The sequence below is a fragment of the Triturus cristatus genome, chromosome 2_2 (genome assembly GCF_964204655.1).
Source record: "Triturus cristatus chromosome 2_2, aTriCri1.1, whole genome shotgun sequence".
Taxonomy (NCBI): domain Eukaryota; kingdom Metazoa; phylum Chordata; class Amphibia; order Caudata; family Salamandridae; genus Triturus; species Triturus cristatus.
The window spans coordinates 597,197,684-597,223,487 of NC_140582.1; the positions used below are offsets into that span (position 1 = coordinate 597,197,684).

At 43.7% G+C, this 25,804-nt stretch overlaps 1 protein-coding gene across 2 annotated transcripts in view; it reads right to left on the reverse strand.

The window, feature by feature from the left end:
• The window catches only part of NAF1 (nuclear assembly factor 1 ribonucleoprotein), a 127,181-nt gene that overhangs the window by 95,154 nt on the left and 6,223 nt on the right, over positions 1-25,804 (reverse strand). For both annotated transcript variants that reach the window (XM_085641773.1, XM_085641772.1), the window contains exon 2: positions 15,080-15,579. In XM_085641773.1, coding sequence (XP_085497899.1) covers positions 15,080-15,561 — 482 coding nt within the window. In that variant the 5' untranslated portion in view covers positions 15,562-15,579. The remainder of the gene's footprint in view (positions 1-15,079; positions 15,580-25,804) is intronic.

Consider the following 25,804-nt stretch of genomic DNA (forward strand, 5'->3'; position numbering starts at 1 on the left):
TCTGTGAGGCCCCAGATATACAGCACAACTGGCTGTCTTACTTCTGAGCATGAATCTGGATGACAGCACAGCTGACAGTGAGACTCCTGGACAAGGAGCAGGCTGTGAGGCCCCGGACATACACCACAGCTAGCTGTGAGACCTGTGGGCACACAGCTGGCTGTGGAGGTCCCATGTATACAGCACTGCAGCCTGTCAGACTTCTGGGCACACAGCTGGCAGCAGCTCTTCTGCATATAGCACATCTGGCTCTGATGTCCAGGCACACAGCACAGCTGGCTTCCAAACTACTCGGCACGCAGCCGGCTCTGAAGCCCCCGGCACAAGAGGTATTCTGTGAAACTCACGGGCACAGCTGGCTAGAGTCTGGCTAGCAGGCAGCGCTCACTGCACTCTGATTAATATCTCTGAATTGATGACTTAGTGTGCCTCATGACATACATTTGGGAAGCTGCACGTGAGCTGCTTCATCTAAAACAAGCATCGCGGCACCAACGCTTTACTTTTAAATGCTAAAAGTAAAGCGCGGGTGCCGTGATTATAGCAAAAGTAAAGAAATAATGTTTTTTTCTATTTCTTTACTTTTGGTATAATCGCGGCACCCACACTTTACTTATAACATCAAAAGTAAAGCGCGGGTGCCGCGATTATACCAAAAGCGGCACTGAAAGCGATCGCGTCGCGATTGCTATTGTCAACAAATAGTGGTGCGTGCGCACCACAGAAGGGGGGGGGAGGGAGCACAGCAGCGAGGAGAACTCGTGCTGCTGCGCATGCTGACCACCGTCGGGAATGGGCGTTTCAAAGGCGGGACATTGTCCCGCCTTTGCCCAATCGCGTGTTTTTTTTTTTTTTTTTTAAAAAGGCACGAAACTCAATGCCTGATGGCGAAAGCCTGATCACACGCACAAGCGTGTGGTCAGCTTTCAAAACCCCAGACAAAATGGCTCTCGCTCTGCGCGAGCATTGCTCTGCACTGCAACGCAGGCGCGAGCCCTAAAAACGTGTCACTTCTGAAAAATAAAGCCTCACTCATGAAAGCCCTAAAGGGAATTCCAGAATTCCTACACCTCACTTAGCGTATCGAATTATGTGGATAACACATACTTAGCCCGTTTCCTCTCAAAAATATGCCTAAAAATCCCATGTCGCACATTTAGAGCAACGTTTTAAACAGACATTGCACACACAAACGTTTATTTCCTTAATAAGGCAAAACGATAAGGGATTTAACTTAATTTATTTTATAAATAGAATTTTACACATCACAAATGTTGCCAGGATGTTGCACCATATAATAAAAGCATAAACCTCAACAACTAAATTTAACATTTCAAAAAGAAGACTACAATATAAATAAAGAAAACATACGTTAGACGATAGCAAACAAAGTCCAAAAAGAAATGTTTCCAATTGACGCCTAAAACACAACAGGAAATTGGCTAAACTGAGCAACTAGCTCAAAAATCCAAAATTGAGTACCTGCTACTGAGAAATTTTGCAGAGAGGTACCTACCGTACAACATTTGGCTCTCTTTACAAGAAGGGAGTGCTCCTCCGGAGAAGAGGTAGATGGACATGCTATCACTAATTTCGGTGCTCGATAATATTGGAGAAACAAAGCCTTGTAGACCAGACAACATTGTGCTGGGCTAATAATTAGAGTAAATTCTCGCAAAATTGGAGTAATCCTGTCAATTTATTTAGTACTCACAAATGGGCATGCTAATAAAATAAACTGAGGGTGCAAACGGATATTCTCTTGGAGACCATGTAATAATGCATTTCCACCATCCACATGTAATTAAAGCAGAGCTTAAACAAGAAACAACAAGCATTTGCAATACAATAGGTCTCGCAGTTACGGGAGTTTGAGCTATTGGCATTGTAAATGACAATGCCTTTTATTTAGGTTTTGGGTTTTAAAACATAAATAAAAGGCATCGTCATTTACAATACTAATAGCTTAAACTCTTGCAAATGCGAGACCTATTGTATTGCAATAAAGGGCCTTCCTCGACCACTTGTAAGATTGTAAATATCAGAGGAAGAGACCGGACTGTTAAGTCTTCAAAGTAGTGATAAATAGTGCAGTGAAGAAGATGTCCAAGTATAAATTACACAGACACAAAGTGTGAAGTGAGAGTTACATATGTTCCGAGCTATAAACACTAACAAAGCGCTCTAACACCTTTCGCTGTTATTACACTGTCACGGATTAGGAGGAAGAGTGGGGGGGCTATTTCCTGCACTCTCCGTGATTCGAGTGAGCAATGTGGCATTGCTTAATGTCATTGCTATCTTTGCCCTGATAAAAAAAACATTCCAGCTGTAGTAGGGCCCTGGCTTCACCTCCTGGTTCAGGGCGGGCTGTGCTTTATGGCAGGCATGGAGGGAGGGATGGTCTTGGTTGCCGCTCCGGCCTTGTACAGTGCCCCTGCTGTTACTAGTGAGCGAGAGGCGCTGGGGTGGTGGTATTGGTGGCAGTGGTGGTATTGGTGGCAGTGGTGGTATTGGTGGTGATGGTGGCATTGGTGGTGGCGGTGGTAGTTCTATTGGTGGTGGTGGTAGTGGTGGTGGTGGTATTGATAATGGTGGTGGTGGTATTGATAGAGGTGGTATTGGTGGTACTGGTATTGTTGGTGGTGGCGTTATTTTGTGGTGGGGGCATTGGTATTGGTGGGGGCATTGGTAGTATTGGTGGTATTGGGGGTGGTGGTGGTATTGAATGGTATTGGCATGGAGTGGTATTGGAAGAGGTGGTATTGGCGGAGGTGGTGGAATTGGTGGAGGTGGTGGTATTGGTGGTGGTGGTGTTAATGAAACAGGCTTTTAAAAACAACCCCTCAGGTGGCTTTAGTACAGGTGACATGTAACACAGATGTGCAGTTGTCAGCTTCACCCCATTAGCACACGATTATGTGCTACCTGGAATTCACATGACTTAATTTGCTAATCATTTCTAAATCCATTTTACTTGGGGAGTTGAAACAGACACGAGATAATGCCAGGTTAAGTGATTGAAAGCAGGCGCCTGTGTTATGTGCTGCTTAAAAAACACACAAGCGGTTTCAGCTGAAGCAGTGCAAGTTCGGCCTACAGTAAGAGAAACTTGATAAAATAAATAGTGCTTACAGACTAAATACCACGTCCTGTGAAACAACTGAAGTAAAAGGGCCAGTGGCCATGGAAGGGTACAAATAAAGACAAGGCTGTACTAAGGAGGGGCTAACAAGCCTATTAACGAATCCAAAGGCAGCATTTACAAAAGACAATGACACAAGCCAATGAAAAATATGGGAAGAGAGTAGGCGCGGCATCTCTCCCATACTCTACTACTGCAGTCTCACAGAGCATGCGCGCTGCCGCTAGGCTCGACCTAAAAATCTGTCAGGGGCAGAAGAGTTCTTTTTTTTTTTTTTTTTTTTTAAATGTATTTATTGACTGTAAACAAGGAACAGTAATATACATATCCGAGTGCCGTCAACCTGAGGCCCGCCATCTTGTCTCATCTCGCAATCAATTATATCGGCTATCCCACATCCCGGAGGCCGGGCATCACCGTGCTAAACTGAGTAAATACCTAATACTTCCCAAGTGTCCCTCCAGTTCAGCGCTTGTGTGCGGGGCAGACCCCCTGTCTGCGGTCGGGCTCTAACGCGCTCCTTCCCCCAAAGCTTAGGGGACAGTCACTCTTTTTATAGCCATAAACTCCAAACCCCCTCCCTCCCCTCACGCTTCCCCCAACTCCCCTAACCCACCCTCCCCAACCAAACCATTGAGGTCCTAAGTCAGTCGCAATATCGCTCGCAGCCCGCACTCAGCCGCCACTCATCTTCACCTAGCGTCACCCGCACGAACACCTCCTACGGGAGCTTCCTCTTCTGCAACCTCCGTGTCAGGGCCCCCATCCGGGCTCCCCGCTGCGGCCCCCCTCCCACTCAGGTAGTCCTCATACAATTCCCAGAAGTTTTTAGGCCTGCTACGCGGCGGCAGCAACTCGCTGAACCTCTCCGCTTGGGTGCAGCAGTACAGCACATCGCGCTTCCATTGCTCCACCGTGGGCACGGGACCACGCATCCAGCTCATCGCCACTCGTCGTTTCGCCACTAGCATCCCCATATCAACCAGGCGTCTGGCCGCCTTCGGTACACCTCTTGAATGCCCCAATAGCGCCACCGCAGGATCCGGAGCCAACTCCACCCCCGTCACCCCCACTATCTGGTGGTAGACCGCCACCCAATAGTCGTATATGCCCGGGCATTGCCACGCTAGGTGAAGGAAGCCAGCCGTCGGGTGCCTGCAACGTTCGCATACAGAGTCTTCACGCAGCCCATATCTATGTAGGCGCTCCGGCGTGTAGTAGTACCTGTTGAGGAATTTGAAATGGACAAGCCGGTGTCTGCCATGCAGAGAGATGCGTCTAATCCCCGTGCAGCAGTACGCCCACATAGCATCGTCAATGGTAATCCCTAAGTCTCTTTGCCAGTCCAGTCTGCATTTTGCGAACTCGTGCACCCTATGAGATTGCGCCATTCTGTACAGCTTAGAAATCAACCCGCGGGGGTTGTCATTCTTAATTATGTATGTGAGTTCCTGAACCTCCGCCGGCTCCTCCATATCACACCCCAACAACTGCCTCCAGGCCTGCCTGACTCTGTAATACTGAAAACGCTGCAATTGTGTGCCCTCCCCGCCCGAGGCTGCCATCGCCTCCCACGTTTTGACTCGACCGTCAGCAAACATGTCACCCATGGTGTGCACTCCCATCTCCTTAAGCGCTCGCCGCACTCCCTCCTCCTTGCAAGGGGCCAGCCACACCGCCCAGGCAGTGGGCATTGCCGGCGAATACAGCTGCGCCCCAGAGTCGCGCTGTAGTATACAGTTCCAGGCATGCCTAGTGGAGTTCAAGGAATCAAGAAATCCCGTGCGGCGGTCCGGATGCTCAAAAATGACCGCTGGGAGCGGCAACGGCGCCGCAAACAATGTCTCCAGTCTGAGATACGGGACAGCCTCGCCCCCGTGTATCCAACTATGCACCTGAGCCCCCTGTGCCACCCGATAGTACAGCTCCATGTCGGGTGCCCCAAGGCCACCCATCTGGTAAGGTAGCGTCAGTACTCTCCAGCTGGTCCGCGCCTGCTTGCCAGCCCACGCCAGCCTAAGCATTGACGTCTGTAGCCGCGCGAAGAAAGCACGCGAGAGCACCATGGGGATGTTCGTAAAAAGAAACAGGAACCGAGGGAGCACCACCATCTTCATGATGGATATGCGACCCAATAACGACAGAGGCAGCTTGATCCAGGTCTCCACGTCGTCTTCCAGTTTACTTATGGCCCGTCCATAATTCTCAGATAGCACCACCTCTGAGTCCCTATGGAGCTGGATCCCCAGGTATCGGACCGGTTCCTCAGACCACTGCAACGGGTACTCCATAGCAAATGGGGTCGTGACTGGCGTCAGCGGGAACACGATAGATTTATCCCAGTTCACCGTCAGCCCGGAGAGCGCTCCAAAGTGGACCACCTCCCAGGGGCAGAAGAGTTCTTATCTGCTTTACACAGTACTGATTCTACTGAGATGACTGGATGTTTTTGGCTATGCTAGTCCAAAATAAACCTTGGCGTCCAAGACCAAGTTTGGAGTCAAGCACTAGGAATAATATAATATGCCTCCTAACACCAAAACTGCAAGCCAGCACAGAAAGCCAGGAAAGAGATGCTGACTGACATTTCTAGAAACCAAATAAGAGGGGAAAAAGTCTACCGTTAGGAAATTCCAGGCAAATCAATAAGAAACTGTGACATCCAATGTTTAACTTCCCAAGTAGTCCTCAGTTCTACGACTCTGTTGATGCACCTTGTGAGCACATTCTAGTAGCTACAAAGGAACTGCGGTACAGGAACTAAATATGCATGTAGTGTGGGTTTTTGTGCATCATAACACTGGTGACAACTCTCGGGGGAGGTTGGAGTTACAGGCATTGGACCGGATTCAGTCCTTTTAATCAGGCCTTTAAATAGTCATACCCTGTTTTAGATCCAAGTTGTGTCCAGTCTTGCGAGGTCTTTCCCACGACTCCTCATTAAGCCCAACGCTCCTTTCTCCAGACTCATCAGCGAATTTCACCTGACATGTGTGTGCTTTGGCCATGACATTAAACTGATCATAAGGATTAGTGGCAACATTGACATGCCTCGCTCAAACTTGCATGACAGTCTCAAGGCAGTGGCAGACTGGAAAGCTTAAGTACGATAAAATTGAGGTATTTGTGCTACGTAAATATCCATCTGTAGGGAATCCAGTTGGTGGCCCAATAATTTAGGACAATGCCCTCCTCCCTCCTGATCTGTGAAGAAGCTTAGATTCTTGTTCAATAGTCTTTATTCATTTAAAACCCAGGTATTCTTAGTTTCAGTAGCCTGGTTTTTCCACTTTACATTTCTTAGGAAAATTCTGACCACCCTCCTCCCATCCCCATGCATTAACCCATTATTCATGCAGTCATTTGCTCCACAACAGATTATGCACATGCCATCTACCTCGGACTGCCCTTCAGAACTACTCAAACTTTAAACTGTGCAGAACATAGCAGCTCATTTGATTCTTAATTAGCCCCATCACTGTCCCATCTCAAACCATTTTTCAGCCATACACTGGCTCCCAATCACTAAGCGTATACTCTTTAAAAGCTTCTGCATTTTGGAAGAGCTTCCTCTTACTAGGAGCAAAATCTTGTAATTTCCTTTCTTTGGAGACAAGAGAAATATCAAGCTATCTTGAATTCGGGAGGAAATTCAAAACCTGGATTTTCAAACTATAATCGTGTTGTAGAATCTGCCTTGCATTTTGCTGAGCACCAGGACACCTTTCAGGTAACTGCACACTCTATGAATATGAATGCACTGAAGAAATAAACCATAGTACTAAAAGGGATGCCACAGTCTTTGGTCACTTAAACCGTTTTTGGCTACCTTTTACAATGTTTGGAAATCAGTGCGTTGTATGAAGTAAAACATGGTTCGAAATTCTGAATGCTTTTCAAAAGGATATGAAGAAGAAAACGTTTTACATGGTCTTGATAACTTCACAGAGTGCATTTTCAGTAGTGTAAAACCAAGCACAATTTTCACAAACTTAACAATGGACATTCTCTGTTCTGGTGTGGAGAACGCACCTCTGCGCTCTGTAAAACTCCACTTTAAATTCAAAGGAGTACAGGTAGTCAGAGGTAAAACAGGTCCGTTTATTCACGCTTAAGAGGATGCAAAACCAACAAGGAAAAACATTTTCCGTGAAGGTAATGAACAACTAAAAAATTCTCCTTTCATATTTATACTATACCTCAAACAAGTCTGCCTACAGACTTCACTCCCCTCCCCAATCTATTGTAAATTTCCTTCCAGTTATACATACAAAAAGAATAGCTAACCACACTCCATTTTCAACATAAGTAATCACAAACCATCACTAATTGCAAATTGAATGGGAAAAAAAGAGGAGCAATGCCCTAATTAAGCATTACAGAATGAAGTGATTAAGAGCCCAGTAGATTACCTATCCCATTAGAAGATGAATAAAAACTACCCCATGCTTAACCCACCCGGGACAGAGATTCTACTCATGTACAACGGTCCAAGTACCTGGGATTGCTAACAATGCAATCCCAGATACATGGAGTGCTATGTATATGAGACGGAGCTAGATGGATCCAACATCTGCACTAAGTAACTTAAGTGTTCTGATTGACTCCAATTTGTCACTAGATGCACAGACAGCTGCTGTTTTTAATTTCTGTTTTCCCATTTGAAAATACTAGGGAGAAAATGTACCAGTGTATCGATGACATATAACATCATTACATACAATGCATTTATTCATGCCATTTATCTGGTTACGGTTGAGAAAAACATCAGTAAACTTCAATCAATTTTTTCAATCTATTAGGTGCAACTTTATTATCCGTACATGTATGAGGAAAAACTATTTAATTCTTGACTCAATAAAAATATGACTTGAACCACTAAAGTTTGATTCAACATACAAACTAACAACTCACCAACATAAATTTTCAGCTAAAAATTGCTGTTTGCAAAACACACTCAGGTTCCAATTGGGATCACTATGCCTCTACTGAATACAGCATTAATATCTAAAAGACTTCATTAACAGTTACATGAATACATACACCATCATGATGGACAATTTTTAACCCATGGATGCAAAACTCCCAACAAAATATATCCATTCAAGTGCGTATCAGGGAAGGAAAACAGCTTCACAATATCTTCATCTTCTGTATGGCAAACTCACAAATGAGCAACAACCACAATTATTTCATTGCTGCTTTTCACATGTAATGAAATTAATGAGACCATGTAGGAAAGTAGGATCTGCTTTCACGGTCACCCCCACTTTTTGATCATGTCATTCTGTTTTCTGACCAGTCTGACTGGGATCCTGCTTATCAGCACCCCAATCACTGTGCTCTCTCCCTAAATTGGATTATAGTAAGTACTTTGTTACCTTCCTAATTGGCTACTGGTGTGCATATCTATGTCACTAGAATATGGTATTTGGGCACCCAGGGCACAGGTACACCAGGGGTCTCCCATGGGCTGCAGCTTGTATTATATCACCCATGAGAGACCACTCAAACTGTGATTACAGGTCCGCCATTGCTGCCCATGTGAGGTGGTGCTAGCACCCCTCACAACAGATGCGTTTCCTTATATCGGAGGTCACTACACTTAAAGCGTATAAGCCACCCGTAAGTTACGCCTTTAAATCCTGAAGGCAGGGTGCTTAGTTATAAGTGTCAGGGTGCCATCCATGAGCAGGACGTCCCCTAGGAGTCAATTCTCCCAGCTTTGTAAGTTCAGTCAGCCATTTGGAATCCTACCCCAACACAGATTACAGTTTACAGTGATGGATATAGTATCTGGGGGGCAGCGGCAGGTGCTGGAGTTGTTTGTGCACACCCGTCTGACCACAGCAACAACACACCTACAAAGGGAACACAGCTGGGGAGTGGGGTTACCATGTCCGCCGTCGTCCGCAACTGTTCTGAGACACTATAGCTAGTCAGACTCAGGATCATGGGTACTGAGGCGGTATGGTGACTCAGTCCCTACTTACTGACATTCTATAGTCCCCAACATATTTCTGTTCCTGAGCAGAATCCCTGAAACAGTCGTATCATTTTAGACAGGCTGGAACACTGGAACAGAGAAAACAGGGTCCTTTCGGAAGTCCGGCTTGGCTTTTGCCACAGTTTAGGTACCATCGAGCAATAGATTAACTTCCACCCTATAATCTGTAAGTATAAATTGATTAAGCACAATGCCATCCATCTAGCATTCATGGACCTGTCAAGTGCTTTTGACAGTGTTAATAGATCCAAGCTGCGGGGACTCTTGGATTCTATGAGGGTAAAGAAGGGCCTAGTACATTTCCTTAGAGAGCTGCATCTGAATCTCGGGGCCTCTGTGAGATATGGGAGTAATGGATAGTGCTTGGAACCTGTTAACCTCCAACATGGGGTTCAGAAAGGGTGGGTTTAGGGCGAGTACTCTTCCTCATGTACAAAAACAAGCTGGAGTTTTTTTTTTTTGGTTGGTTTAGGTGCAGATGTTCCCAGATTTAAAAAAAAAAAAAAAAGAAAAATGGTACTGGCACTCCTCTATGTGGATGATGCAGTTTTGCTAGCCAGAACTTCTAACTGTCTGAAGGCCCTCATTGATAGCTTTGTTTGTTTTATGGACAGCCTCAATTTAAAAACGAACATATGGAAAACATATGGAATGGTCTGCGGTCCCAAGTCTGTGAAAACCCACCAACTATATAAGGCATATGCTTATTGAAGGAGTCCGTTCTTTTCCCTATCTTGGAAATACTTTTGACCAGAAACTTAGCTGGACTTAAAGCTGGAACACCTGTTTTGCCATGCTAGAAGCGGGACACTGGGTTGGTCTTTAAAATTTGGGTATGTCTGTGGAATAAGCCCATTCTGTCCACTTATAGAGATTTACTAACGCAGCTGTGTCCCAACTCTGATATATGGCGTTAGGATTTGGGGAATCTCTAATATGGGACACCAGCAGATGGAAGAGATCACTATACTTCGTAAACTCATGGGGGTCCCGACCAGCAGTAACAACTTTCAGGGTGCACAAGGAGGTTGGGTTAGATTATGTATAAAACGAGTTCCCCTGTTATGATGGTGTTTTATTTGGCACAACACAGGGGTCTCGCTTAATAAGGACATAATTGAGGATGATTTCAATACCTACAGTTGAACCTCTACAATCTTGAAAGACCTACCCTATTCACAACCTATCTTCTATTAAGAAGCAGAATATCTGGTGGGTGAAGAAACACTTTTGGTAGAAATGATCTAGAGACAGGGAGAAGGCTTTCAATTTCTGACTCCCTTAGAAATTATGTTCTGATCCAATCTTGTCCTGGGGCTAACCATATCTTGAGTGGGTTAACGATGCAGGGGAAAGATCACTCCTTGCTAGATTTCGACTAGACTGCCAAATGGAAGTTATGTTTCCTACTAGGGCAGTACGATGCTTCTACCATTTGTCGCTGTCTTTTTTTTTTTTAAACAATTTTTATTGCGTCAAATTACGAATACAATGCAGAGCTCTGAACCCCAGAGTCTAACTGCCACCTTTTACAATACAAAAAAGAAATCTTTTGACATGTAATATATATATTTTGCAAAAAGCAATAAAGGGATAAACAAAACTCCCCCCCCCCCCCAATGCACTGTCTATGCACCATATACTAAGCAACAAGTACCCAATCACAGCATCACTGACTAATCCCACTTCGGTCCCTACACCACTGCCCCACCTAATTAACCCAAAATAGCCTCATCTCCCATAGAGATGGGCTCAATGTAGAGGCCTCTATAGTCCGCCTATCTCTTCCAGATCTTAAAATGCTTAAAATGCTTTGTCGAAAACCCCCAGGCTTTAAAAATAGTAGCCTCCAGGCCCATATTAAAATAAAGGCCATTTTTCCGTGCGGATACCGAGGGCGGGGCCTCTGCCTTCCAGTACCGTGCTATGTCACGTTTGGCATGTGTAAAACCCAATAACATCCGATGGCACTTATAAATATTTCCACCCACCCCCTCCATTATATGTAGCAAAAACAGTTTAGGCGAAGATGGAAGCCCACCCCAAAACCTCAGCCAGGCATGACAGCACCCCCTTGTCGCTGTCCTTTTGATGAATCTTCAAATCAAACTATTTTGTACTTTCATTTTTTTTCTACGTATTACTGAGAACTGTCCAAGGACTTGCTCATCCCAGCTTTTCGGAGAGCCAAGATTAATAACTGTAGAGGTGCGCTATTTTATCTCCAATCACTCTGCTCAGAGGAACTTTAGGAGTGGGCTTATTTTTTTTTTTTTTTTTTTTTTTTAAATCGGCTATCAAACTGGGCAATTTTATGATGTTCTGACACTTATTCTACCTGATTTTAAATTTGTTGTCTTTTAATGTATGAAATAAGAGCTTTTAATCTGTGATTAATTGTTTTATGTTTTAGATTATTGATTTTGTATATGCTTTTATGGCCGTTTTGTTTGACTGAAATAAAGATCTAATGAATGAATAAATGCACTGGTGTTAGGTTCACCAGTGCCCAGCCCTCCGACACTAACTTATGTGGAGTAGGCAAATCCAACCCTATTTAAAATTAGCCTAGGGTCTATGGGAATCCGGTGGAAAAAAGCAAACCCTCTGATACGGAGTTCCGGAGAATGTCGGTCCCATAACCTACATGTGTTCCCCAAACCCAAAACGACATGTCATTCCTGACGAAACGCCAATTGACTGGGAAGGTTTTTATTTTCAGGATGGGGATAATGACGGGGTGGGAGCTGTCTCATCATTTAGCAAGTACTATAGCAGGTGTTGAAGACATCTCCTATATGGAGGTGGATTCGATTTTATGCAGGAGAAAGAGTTGCTTTACAGTAAATCTTTTGTTTGCATTGGTTTTTTTTTTAGCATCGGCTCAAAACATAGAGGAAGCCAAGTAACTTTCCATTCTGGCGAAGACAAAATAAAAAATAAACAAGCATTTACAATGCAATGGTCTCGGCAATATTATAGCTGGAGCTATTGGTATTGCTCATTATTTTTTTATCATTTTTGTATCCCTAAATAAATGGCATTGTCATTTCTATTGGCATTAGTTTTTTTTTGCATATGTGATACCTATTGCATAGAGAGAGTGAGGTAGTGAGATAGAGAGAGAGAGAGTGAGGTATTGAAATAGAGAGTGAGGTAGTGAGAGAGAGTGAGGTAGATAGAGAGTGAGGTAGATAGAGTGAGGTAGTGAAAGAGTGAGGTAGTGAGGGAGAGGGATGTTGTGAGGTAGTGATATATAAGCATAGAGTGATGTTGTGATGTAGTGAGATAGAGAGAGAGGTAGTGAAAGAGAGAGTGAAAGTGAGTTAGTGAGATAGAAAGAGTGAGGTAGTGAGATAGAGAGTGATTGTAGCGTGCTGCCGTGTTTTAACTGAGGCGGGGTGGGGGGTGTTTTTGTGCCCCAGCGGCTGTTTGTTGCGTTGGAGCTGGGACACCAGGGGCGAGGCAGGGGGGAGGATGCGCAAGGAGAGATAGAGGCAGGGGTGCGTGGAGTGGGCTGTGTCTCCGACCCTGGGGGCGCCGCCTCCTTCAAGCGCCTAGCAACGGTACAGAGTGATGGCGTCTGCTTTTGGTATATAAGGCTGCCATCTTGAAAAAATAAAATGCAATAGAAGGAACAAAAAATGTGCACCGTAAATAAAATGCCCAGTCTATTGCATAGGTTACCCAAATGACCTTCGGAAACCTTAGCTGGTATTACAAAATGTGCATAATGCATGGATAACAAAACATTGCATTTAAAGTAAAAGTACATGTTATAATTAATGTACCTTTTAATAACATATGTGTTGTTATTGTGGCTACGATAGTCACCCAGTTGTACTTTGAATCAATTGTTCAGGTATCCCCCGCGTAAGTTGTTTACAAACGTATGAGAACAGACTGTAACCCCCAAACGAGGCTTGGGACGCAAAGTGATCTGTAACGTCCTTTCAACGAGCGTCGCACATGATTGGCTGGGACGTTGTAATCCATCCAATCAGAAGCCAGGACGCAGTAGTGTAGGAAACGGTGGAAGCGTCTTCACCAGGGCACCGGGTGCTCCTCCGGGCTCGGGGCGTGTGAGTGAGTGGGAGCAGGGACTATTCCCGATACCGTAACAGCAGTAGGGTGAGCTCCAATCAGCATGACAGTGTGCACTCTGGCGATATCCACTATTGTAACCCTCTCCTGACTGCTCTTTGCAAGATTCACTTCACTCTGCTAAAAGCAAGCCTACAGTCCGCAGCACTTTGTCTCAGGGACCAAAAGGAATCACCATGTTTCACCGATTGTGGTAACACTTCACTGTTTTCCCAATGAAGCCAAGGCTGCATACAAAACGGCATGCATCACCCCCTGCCCCTATACACATCCACCCACATTACCTGGCTGGACAAGCTTCGTTATTTGGCGGCAATAGGCGATCATAGAATGCGGAAGCTCACCTGCTAGAAACCCAATCTTTAACACGCACACCACCGCCTTTCTCCGAGGCGAAGGAGAAATGCCTCGGAGAAACGCAGCGGCGGTTTCAGATTCGGGGGCGTGTTTCTTTTTCTCTCCTCTTGCCATTGGCTGGAGGAGAGAAAAACACGCCTAAAAAAGGGCGTGGCTAAAAAGTGGAAAGAAGAGCACGGAACACGCCCCCGAATCTGAAAAAGACGGAGCCTATTTGGAGGGACGGCTCTCTCCTCCAATGGCTGGCCTCCGTTTAGGAAGCCAGCCAATGGAGGAGAGCCAAAAAGAGAGGCGGGCTAAAGAGCCACTCTCAGAAACATTAAATCTCCGGACTTCCGGTTCTGCCTTCGGCAGACCGGATGGTCTCTCGACCTAAAAAATTATGATCAAGTAACAAAATATCATTTGATGAACAATTACTATGCACTATCCAGTAATGATTTATGGCACACAAAATATGACTCTCGGCATTTTGGGCATGTTACACTGATGGAATGACCTGCCCTCAACCCATGGACAAGTCAAACCTAAATTCTGAACAGTCAAAACAAGGATTCAGCAGAGACTGCATCAGTGGTAAGGCAGTGCTTGTGAAATAAGGAAAGGCAGTGGGAATAGAAGAGCTGCTGCTCACAGCAGCATCACAAAAGAAAAGCAAGGACAGCTTAAGCTGGAGCCTTTCATTTGTGGGTGGCTATTCAATGGCCTGATTGGGGAAGACAAAGTGGAATCGAAAGAGAACCCATCTGTCTGCCCTAATAGGAACACACTATAACCCAAAAGCTCTGAATATAACCAAGCCCCTCCTACCTTCTTCTTCACTTTATCCAAGTGGCGAAGAGACAGAAACCTAGTACCGGATACCTAGAAAGGGGGAGACTAGCTCCAGCTCAAAGCCTAGAAGACATATAATGAGTTCCAGTGAGATCACCATAGGGAGGCAAATCGGAAGAAAGCGGACCGGTAGAGACCTTGAAACTATGGATGGGATCCAAAACGACAGACCGTACCCATCTGTTTTGGGATAAACTGAACTTATAAGTAAATACTGGGACTGCAAAGGATGCCTGGTGCCTAACTTTCCAATTCCTTCAAAAAGAAAAGATCATATGCATAGAGTAGCTGAAAATAGAGAATGTTTCTACAGATTTTGAGAACAAGTATGTTTGACTATGTCCAGCAGGAGTTGCATAAGTGAGTAAGCACTATAATTCTAGGCCAATTATTATGTAAAGTTTCACCGATTTTATGGGAGTCATCAATATTACATTTGCATCTTTAAAAAGATGTGTTTGCTCACAAAACGGTAAATGACCCCGCAATTGGTCTATCTTAGCCAGGAACCCTTATTGCGGAGGTGTTGAGACTCCAGAGATTGAATGTATACACAGGTAATGATAGGTACAATGTGAACAAGAATGTCACAAAAAAAAATAGATCATGCAAGTACAAAATGTTCAACTAACCTGTCAGAAGAAGAATCTTCGGATGAAAGTGAGTCAGTTTTGATTTGTATGGGTACAAAATTATATCCTGGAGCCGTGTGTGTTACAGCTGTGAGATCAACTTCAGAATTCGTCTGGGACCCATTTTCTGAGTTTAGAATACTCAATTGAAACTCTGCAACCTTCTTAGAATTCTCGTCTCCTGCTGTTGAAAAACCTTCCTCAAGCTGGTTTTCCCAAGCCATTATTTTAGGGACTATGTCTCCAAGTGTTTCCTTGCCATTGGTCTTTGCAGTTTCTACTTGTAATTCATGCAGTTGATCTGAGCCATTGCAGTCACTTGTGTATTGGTTGGTTATGGAAATCACGTCATCCTGGACAGTGCTAGAATCAAATATAGAGGGTACATTCTGTTCAAGCACCAGGAATTCAGTGCTTTCAGTTTGTGTTTGCTCATCAGGTCCAACCTTCTCAGATGAGTCTGCAGCCAGGTTAATTTCCATTACACACTCTTCAATGTCCTGAAAAATATTAAGAGTAAGAAAAACTTAAGTGCTGACACCTTGTAGTCGTGTATGTTTTTTGCAGTGGATTAATTAAGAGAAGAAAACTAATGTCCAAAACGTTTAGGATTTCAAGACATCATTTTTAAATCAAACTAAGAGCAGGAAAATTGCCAGTGAACATTGCATCAATACACCATACACAAAATCATACACTATTTAAATACAGTCACAGTAAGAATGTGTTTCATGCAAAAACCACTGACCAAGGCAATTTATTGAACAATCCAAGAATGTGAGAAGTAACATTTTACAATTTAGGTCTTGCATTTGTAAATTGTGTCTCATATCCAGAACAGGATTTGCTCACTGCTTTCAGGACAGGTTACATCACAACTCAAAAAAGCATCTCCTACCTCACAGAAATTGTGTGCCTAGCATTTACTTGATTATACAATGGCACACAATTACGTAGACTGGGCATCTTCTTTAGGTAAAAGAGCTTTTAGATGGCATACATCATATGAGCCCCAGCACCCCTGGTGAGTGAGACACTTGAGGATGATCCTTCCAAGTCTAGGACTGATATACCATTCCAAAGAACAGTCCATACAAACATCATGCAAAGGCCTATGCTCCGGCCACCTGGGGCATGTGGACTACTTTAAAAGGCTGATCCAGTCTCCTAGCACAGTTGGGGTAGTGCTTTCAATTCCCCCACCCCACGATGACAAACAAATTTAGAGTCCTCTTCACCACTCCCAAATTAATGATCTCTAGGTCCATTAAATACAAAAAAGCTAGTTAACTAACAAATCCAATCAGGAATGGCGAAAATTTATGAACATTAAATTAAAAAACGTAATAATCCAAACCGTAAAGCAGAACGTTACGGAAAATGTAAAATTGTAATCCAGATTTTAATGAGGTATTACAATTTCCTATGTAACCCATAACTTAAACACACCAACCCACCATTGTTATTTGATTGATTGTAATTAGTTTTGCACAGACTTGTGTCTATTAAGTCTAACTACATCATTTGCTGATATAATCTTAAGAGCTTTCGAAACTTCCATTTTAATCCAGCTTTATTGTGGATTGTAGGTCAGGACAAAAGGCAATGATTATGCTTTACTTTCTTTAATATCAAATTATAGCAATCAAAAAACATGACTTACGAAAATAAAAAAGCAGGTAACGGCAAACTCTATATAGGTTTGGTTGTAATGTTGTTTCTACACATGCAAACAGCACTTGTGTTTGCAGAGACCTATTGGTTTTGCTAATGTTTCTTAAAGAAAGATTTCAGAGTTGGTCAGGTCGGGTGTTGGCAGCAAGGTGAGTGCACTGTAAACTATGGTCCATTGTATGGCCAGCATGAGCCTGTGAGTAGAGAAGTGGAGAAAGTAAGACAAGCAGAAGAAAGCCAGTTAGAAGTGGCAGGTCAAGTGAAAGGGAAGCCAGCAAGAGGAGTGCAAAGAGATCTGGGGAGAATCTGTATAGCTTTGGCAGCATTTGTAAAATGTTATGCAACACAGCATTTGTAGACTCTGTTAGTGGAGAGTCAATGAGAGGCAGTTGAGAGCTTGGAAATTTGGAATAAGAAAAATGGAGGCCATTAGTAGGAAAAAATCTGAGAAAAGGAGAGAGGGACTGCCTAACAGTAGTATTCTGCAACACTGACAAGGGTGAAAGAGGAAACCTGATCAAGACATGGGAGTTGTTAAAAGGAAGGTTATATCTCAACTGGTGAAAGAAGCAGATCCTGCGAGACAGGAAGAGAACTAGAAAGACAACACCAAAAGATAAGAGAAGGAGAAGAACAAGGAACACGGTGAAGGGTAATTCGATAGTGTGCATCAGCGGCAGCCATGTCCGAATGGATTTTCTTAAAGCAAAAGGCAACTCATGAAAAGATGGCTCATGGGAAAGCGAACGCATCCATGTTGGCCATGTAGGTTCAGAAAAAACAGGCACTAATAAAGCAAACCGGTTCCAAGGCTGACAGCTATTGGTAAGCCAATGCTTGTTTTAGATAGGTGGGATTTTTTAGAGTATTAACTGCAAATAATACATTTGAAAATCTGTTTCCTCGATAGGACCATGCAAGGAGCAGCATTTCATTTCATTTCAGTGTTTTCCTCCAGAGCTTACTGCCCATTTTGCACTGGAAGTAACTATTAATTTAGGCACATAAATTTGAAATATATACCCAGTCGCTAAAACAAAGTACACCAGCACCACAAAGCACACAGAAATTAGGTGTTTTGTTTGAACTTGCTTGCTGGAAAGGTTTTTATATTATATGCCCCAGACCATACACAAGATGGCAGCTCTAGTGATTTCTGTGGCAGATTATTGAATGATTTAAGAGGAAGACTTGAAATAGTATCCATGAATCTGGTCAGCAAAGAGCACTCTAAAGGCACAAGTGCCCAAAATAAGGTGAGTCTGCCACTACAGAGATGTCCACACCTCCATTCGTCATTTCATATACAGCAGTGGTTCCCAAACTTTTTTGACCAGCGGCTCCCTTGACCAATTGACTGTTGGTCTCGGCTCCCTATTACATTACTTTTTTGGGCACCGGTGGGGGGGCGGTGGGGATGCAAGCCCGGCATCGGTAGTACTTCTGTTTTAATCCCTGAAAATAATAAAAGTATATAAATCGCATAAATAAAAAACAAAAACCTGAAGGCCAGGGTGATGTATTTAGTAATGCTTTGGAAGATATAAATAGCTATTTTACACCCACAGTATGTGTTGCAGTAGATCGTTATAAATGTTCCATAGAAAGCATGGGAAAGGTTAATCTATTGAGGACTTTGAAGGACTCTAAAAATTATGGCTTACATGCCAGTTCGATGCTCTTCATGATTAACTAATCTGTGATAATGTAATGCAGGAAAGCAAACCCCAACATACAAGATAAACTTTGGGCTGAGGGGGGAATCTTATCCTCAAGGGGTTATTGACATTGTAAAGAGTGATGAATTAGCAAGAGATGTGTAAAAGCAGTGCTATCGGAGGAGAAAGCTAAGAATACTAAGGAAGATAATTCAAGTTGTCGCTAGGTTAAGAAATGTTAACACTCCTCCTCCTAAGTTAACAAGAGAGAATGTGTCTAGCAAAACGGTCAATATCAATAAACCTAATCCTGCAACTGCTAGAAAATGTTACAGATGTGGAAGCAGGAATCATTTAACTAATGATAAAAAAAGGTCCAGCACACAAGCAGAAATGTGCAAATTGTGGTATTATTGGGAATTTTACAAAGATTGCCATAAGAAAACTAAGAAAGATTTTACAGTAAAACTTGTAGATTTTGAAGTAGAGGTTAAGTCTAGTATGTAGGACGATGCAAATCTAAACGTATGTTTATTAAATGAAGAAGATGATATTCCGAGTATGAATGGCAAAAAGAAACCTGTATGAAATCAGTGGTTCCCAAACTGTACGCCGGCAAAACCAGCCAGGGGTGCCGCAGTTGCAGAGCAGAGTCCATTCCACCGCATTAGATCAATTACCCTCTGTACATTGTAGTCTCTTACTACAATGTACAAAACCGTGTGCATTCCTAAACAATTGCATAGAGGCATGCAGGTGCTGTAAATGGGCTGTTCAGTGTAAAAGTACTCACTGCAAAGCTCTGGGGTCTGCTGATGGAGGAAGAGGGAAGCTGAGATATCCTTCAGAACAGCATCTGCAGACTGTAGCAGTACAGGCCACCCACACCCTTAAGTTAAACATAATTCTGAAGGTCATGGCTGAAAACTGGTAGAATTGCCTCTAAAGAGGCATTGATTCCTGCAGCCTTAATTGGAAAATACCTCATAACCACATAGGCATACACAAAATATTGGTTTCCCATTGTAAATCAATACTTTCTGTTCCGTTTTTAGGTCTCGCCTACGCAGTGCATATGCGTTGCATAGGAGGGCCTTTCGCCGTCGCTCAGCTCTTTTTTGAAGCACATACTCGTGCTTGTGGCAGCATCCACCTTGCGGGAATGTGACGAGGGGTCTGCCCATGATCTACTGAGAGGGGACAAATCGGACCAGTTTCCCCCTCATGTTTCCCCTCTCCTCTGTTTCCAGTCTGCTGCTGTCAAACATCGGGACGTGCACTGTGCCTTTAACGATCTGGAACACCACACTCCTGAGCTGCCACATGTGAACTGGTCACATGCACCTATCAGCGACTGGAAGCGTTCATAGGCGGAAGTGAAAGGAAGAGGAATCGAGACAGCGAGCGAGTCTTCGGAGCAGAGGGACCTCTCACCTGACACTGCAGGAGGAGTAACGGAGAACCCACTTGTTCCGGTGCAGGAGTACCCCAGTGGAAAGAGTTAGCCGAACCCAATTCGGCACTGCGACCACGCCACCCACGTTCCTGGAGGAGCGCAGCTTCAAGAGGTACGTGACCGTGTCTCTTCCTTTTGGCTTAAGGGCAAGGGAGGCGGGCCCGTCCCTAACGACAAGCAAAGAGAACGTGCCAACACTCAGTCCAATTAGTTAGGACTGATAAGCATGGCGTACTAGGCACTGGTGGTGGTACTCTGGTCTTACGTACCCTACTCCCTTCCCTCTGCGAAGTGTTTACCCTTACGGGACCCAACCTTACATTTCCTTCTCCGTTTTGTTTTACTCCCCAAAACCTTGGAGCGTGAAGATCCGAAGAGGACACACCGACTCATGGACCCGTGTCCTAACGAGAGCGGAAGCAGACGCCTCATCTCCCCCCCCCCCCCCCCAGTTCCTTATGATTTGTTTGATTACCTAAAATAAAAACCCTTGAACCGCTACCTCTCCCCATCATTCTTGTCTCCAAGCAACACAGGGAGCGAGCAGCGGCGCGCATGCTAATTGTCTGTTGCTCGCTCCCGCAAAGCGGATGGCACCACAAGTGTGCTTGAAAACATCTGCTGTTACTCCCCCTCTCTCTCTCACAACCCTCACGCCTATTCCTTACTTTGATGCATTTTTTGTTTTTTTAACTTTTTAACGCTTGTTTGCTTTTGGTGTAATCTGTAATTATTGTAGGTTTAATTCATAACTGGATTGTATCCTCGTAAATGCGAAATTGAGCACTTCACCAATAATGTTACATTACACTAAGACTGTTGAATCCTCTTGAATTCTATCACCGCAAATCAAACATTTCAGAAGATAGATTCGTCCACCCTCAATCACTTTTTCTTATTTGAATGCCCATAACGCGGTCCTCCCGTAAGGGTCAATCAGCATTCTCAAATTACCATAATTATTTTTTGCGGGAACATCGCTTTCTAGCCATAAGCGGCACGTTATTTGGTCATATTTTTAGAGTTTTGTTGTGACTCAGTAACTCTTCAGTATCAATGATACTGACCCGTGCCCTCTCCGGTATCAGTTTACACAGACAAAAGCATTTAGCTGCTGTCATGGGCTGCGCACGCTTTCAGCATGGAAACCGGGACGTAAACCATTCATGGTATTTCTACAGTGAGCTGACAGATTCATTCAAGACAGCGGGTTCCCTGGCACTTACATTCTACCATCGTAGAGTGTTTCATTCCCTATGCGCACTTGCGATGCCGGCAATCTTTTTTTAAAAATAAAATTGTAATCGAATTTCACGGCGCCGCTCTCTTTGCCTCTCTCTCTACCTACCTCTCTCAAAGATGGCTGTAGGGTCTACGTGGGATGCGGTGGACTAAGTGGCAGCCGGAGCCTGATAGCACTGCTTGTCCTTTTAAAAAAAAAATATATATAAAGCATTGGCATAGCCAATAGGTCTCCCCTTTGGGACCTCATAAGTGTTTAGTTATCCAGTACAATATCCTTGGTGCAACAACATCAAGTGTTGCATGGCTAAACACTTATAAGATCCCAAAGGCGAGACCTATTGGCTATGCCACTGCTTGTTTTTAGTGGATGGCCATTTGGCAGAGCTGTGCAGCACCCACGTTCCTATATATACACACGTGACTTCATGGCACAGCCGTCTACTTGCATATTAGCGCACACTTTATTTTGGAGAATTGGCATAGAGTGGAGTTAAACGCAACCCAGAGTTTTACCCGTTCACCACAGGCTAAAGGAAATCATTCTATGAAGTTTACATCTGAAAAGTACCTTGAAACACCAGTTTGTCATAATTAGTTTACATCCCATGTGTATTACATACAGAAGATCTGTTATACTGCCATTCCCATAGTAAAGAACTTGGCTGTACACAGCTCATGCGCACAGCATTTTTGAAAATCTTTGTCACTTTAACACCAGGCCTGTTGACTTTGCAGTTGCTTGTGTTTTTTACTAGGGTGTTTTTTATGGTGCCATGGTTTTCATATTGCATGGCGTTATTTGTTTTGCACCTTGTATCTAAATACCTGTAATGTGGTATTTTGAAAATCCATCAGTGATACTACATATATCCTTGCTTCCACTCTTCTAGGCAGCAATACAAAAGCCTGCATAATAGTTGTAGAGTTCTAAGCAAGTGGTCATATCTAGCAGTAATACTGGAAATGTTGTCCAAATTTGCGATCTGACTTCCATTTGGAATATCGTGGATGCTTTTTACATGTCAATTCAACTAGATTAATTGTGCCAGGGTCTTTACCTTGCTGGAAAGAAAGTAAAGTCCTGTATTTTCTATTTCTCAACGTAAATTCTCACTTTGTCCCTCACATAGGACCGGATTCTATTTTGCAAAACAGTCATGAAATCCATTTTTGACCTACTGTGTTGATCAATGCACATAAACTAATCGCCCATTTGTTCACATGGGTAATCCTAAACTGTTCCACGGCACTCCAGTGCTTCTGGCTGGATGTGTCCAGCTCCAGGCTGAGCGTGCATGAACAGCAAAGAGATGCAGTCACTGGATAGCCCGAGGGCGCACAAATATTGTTAAAAGAGACAGTAGACATATCCTTGCTTTGCACGCAGTATTCTCCATACCATCATCCCAGTTACTATCGATGCCATGCATAAATCCCCACCTGCACCAAAAAAAGTACTGCAATAGGGAACCGCGGGCAACAGTCAATTGGTCAAGGGAGCCACGGGTCGCAAAGTTTGGGAACCACTGTCCAAGGCTCTTGAAATCCTTCAACACGATTCTCCTTTCCCTAGCACGCAACGAGCGCCATACTACACTTCTCTTCAGCCAAACAAAATATCATAACAGCGACCATAATAATTGCAGCTGCTTCAAACGACAAGGATATGTTGAGGTCATTTATGGGGCTAGTTGAGTTTTATGCTAAATTTGTGCCTGATTTTGCTGACAAAAAGGAAGCTTTAGGATTGCTTTTGAGGAAAGAGAAAGTGCTTGAGTGGAGCAAATGGGAGCAAAAGGAGTTTGAGTGTGTAAAGACTGTTCTAGCCAGTGCCGTTATGTTGACTCCTTTCAAGATATGTTTGAAAACTATAATATTGTACCCCATATCTCGCTAGATCAACCCAAACAATCTCAATTCACTTCTCTTCTGCAAAATTGAGGACCTATATTTCAGGACAGCACAAGGGCAGCGGACTGCTCAGTTAATGTTTTAATCCCTATATATTAGATGGCATCGTGAGTACCATTTGTCATTAACAGAAGCCCTTGAAAAACTCACAATTGCCTTATTAATTCTCTTGATTCAGTTGGCATTTCTGATACAAGTACTATTCACTACATTACTGTTGCTGTATCCATCTCCTAGGACCCGATTTCGGTCAAACACACTTTCCTCATGAGACTTTCCTTACCTGCAAAGCTCTCCTTAAGGGATCTTTTATGCAAACGGAATTGTACTGTGCTTTGTTCTAGTGATGGTGCCCATGTCAATGTCCTAGTGGAAAATTAAATCACTGTTCAGGCAGCTCAGTCTGTATATTATGATTCATGCTAAACTGATCATACTGTGAAAGCTTCACTTCAATCAATGTCTGATGCGCACAATCATATTCCTTCCACTCTTATAATGTGGGTTGTGTTCTAACTGCCAAATAGGTAAAGATTGGGAAAAGTCCCTTAAAAAAGCTTCCACGCACACCACGATATGCAGTGTGCTACAAGGCAGAGGTCCTCCCAGTCAATGCTGCTCTGCTGAAACATGGCCATTTTAGTGCTTACTGTAAGAATGTGTAATGCTCTTATTTTAACAATCAAAAAGACCGGTGGAGAAACTTATCATTTTGTGCATCAGTTGAGTACCGTAATTGCTGAGTTTGCTGTTGGAAGGGGTGATTTCGGAACAAGACACCTCACCAATAGAATCACTTCGAAAACATATTGTATTAAGGGCCTTAACTGTGGAAATATTTACGAATTAAATAAACCACAATCCCAGAGGTTTGCTCCAAAGACGGAAGTGTGCCTTTGTGGCATTTCACATTTTTTAATCTCAGAGACTGCCCTGTTCTTTGCTATCCTGATCCCAAACTATGGAGTGGGAGTATCCATTCATCAGAAACGACAGGTTGCCAGCGTATTGGAGGAAGTAGCAAACTTTACTGCAATGGATTCCGGGTTTAATCCCGGACCGATTCATGGCTTAACAAACTGAGGTTTTCATATAAAGTGCCAAACGTGGAGTTTGAGCTAATCTAGGTACATACTGTTGTACTTTTATTCCTAATGTCTCACTAGGCATAAATGAGTAAATTGACATTTGTGTTAAGTGATAACTGCTTAAATGTGGTGGACAAGTCGTTCACGTCCATTGTACTACCTCCACAGTGTGGGGGTGGTGAATGTCTCATCCTCTACGCAGCAGTGGAAAACTCCTTCTGGTGTTTGCACCAGATGCACGTTTGTTTTACAGAGCTTCCCTCATGTTTAGAAGGTTGTTTGTTTTATTTGAGTGATGATCAGATGTCAAACAAATGAACTTGAAAGCAGTTAAATCCATTTGGCGCTGACTGCTTTCAGTTTGATGGGTGCTCAGGGGACATATCTCAGCCTCCTGAACACAGATCAAAGTCGGACAGGTATGGCTGGAAAGGAGACATTATCTTCTTTCCAGCAGTATTTCTCCCATACAGATCCCTATTTGGGAGTCATCTCATAAGGGGTGATCGCCAAGCAAGGATCTACCCACTAGAAGCAAAGGATTGATTTGGGGGACAGGGAGGGTGAAGAGGCCTTCCTAGTCATGGGTAGGTTCTCTACCCCCAAAGAGATGTCTTACTGCCCCCTGAGGGGTCCAATAGGGGGTTTACTCCATCTGTCTGGCCAAGGGGAGGGTAAAAGCCACACACGTACCTGTTTTGTATGTATCTGACCTACATATTACAAACTGCTCTGCAGCAGATCCACCTTCTAACCTATTTTGGTGGTCAAGCCTTGAATGAGATTGTGAACACACCTCTGCAGCAGGTGCATAAACTTACTAAGTGGTATTATCAGTTAAATAATCTGAAAATACATAAATCGCTGAAGCAGGTGTCTTAACCCATAAAGTTATTTTAAAATGTAAAGATGTAGATTAGTAAAGTTTTGACTAATTTGTCCTTATTGACAACTTTGATGGGGAGCAGTTTGCGCATTATTTTATATATGTATTTATTTTTAACAGACTCATACCCATATGCTTTTATCATGACTCGTCTGCATCTCTTCATGCCTCTGCCCGCAAGACTTCCTCCCCTTGTATGGCAAAGTCCTGCATGTATAACAAGATACACAGGGCTAAAAGGTACCAGAATGTTAAAGAAAACACATGAGCAGGATGAGCTCCTCACTTTTGGACATAAGGAATATTGGTGCTTTGCTTCCAGTCAAACAGATCTACCTAGTAGGATTTAAGCAGAGGTGAAGTCAGGCGTCTTGCAGAGTGAGCCCACTGAAGTCAGAGAAGGGTGCCTTTAGATAGTCATGACACAAACGTACTGCTAACAATATACATAAAGTGGGTTTTGGGTACACCCCCTTCAACTATTGACAGCGGCCTCCTTCAGCCATTGGCTTTTCAGTTGGTCAACCACATCAAGGATCAGCCCAGCAGAGTATTCATCTTTCACCTGATGTTACTGGGCGAATCATTTTGAATCCACATAAGTGCTTGCACTGAACTGAATGACGGATCGTCACAAGTACTGAGCTTCCCCTCGCTTGGCGCCCGTTCTCTTTCCTCAATGTTTGCTCCCAGTTCCTACCCCTCCATTTTTTTTCCACGTTGTGTGCCATTTTTCCAGCCTGTCCCTCTCTTGCTGCTCTCACACCAAATGACACTCCTTCCACAGCTGTTGGGCTCCTCGTTTTT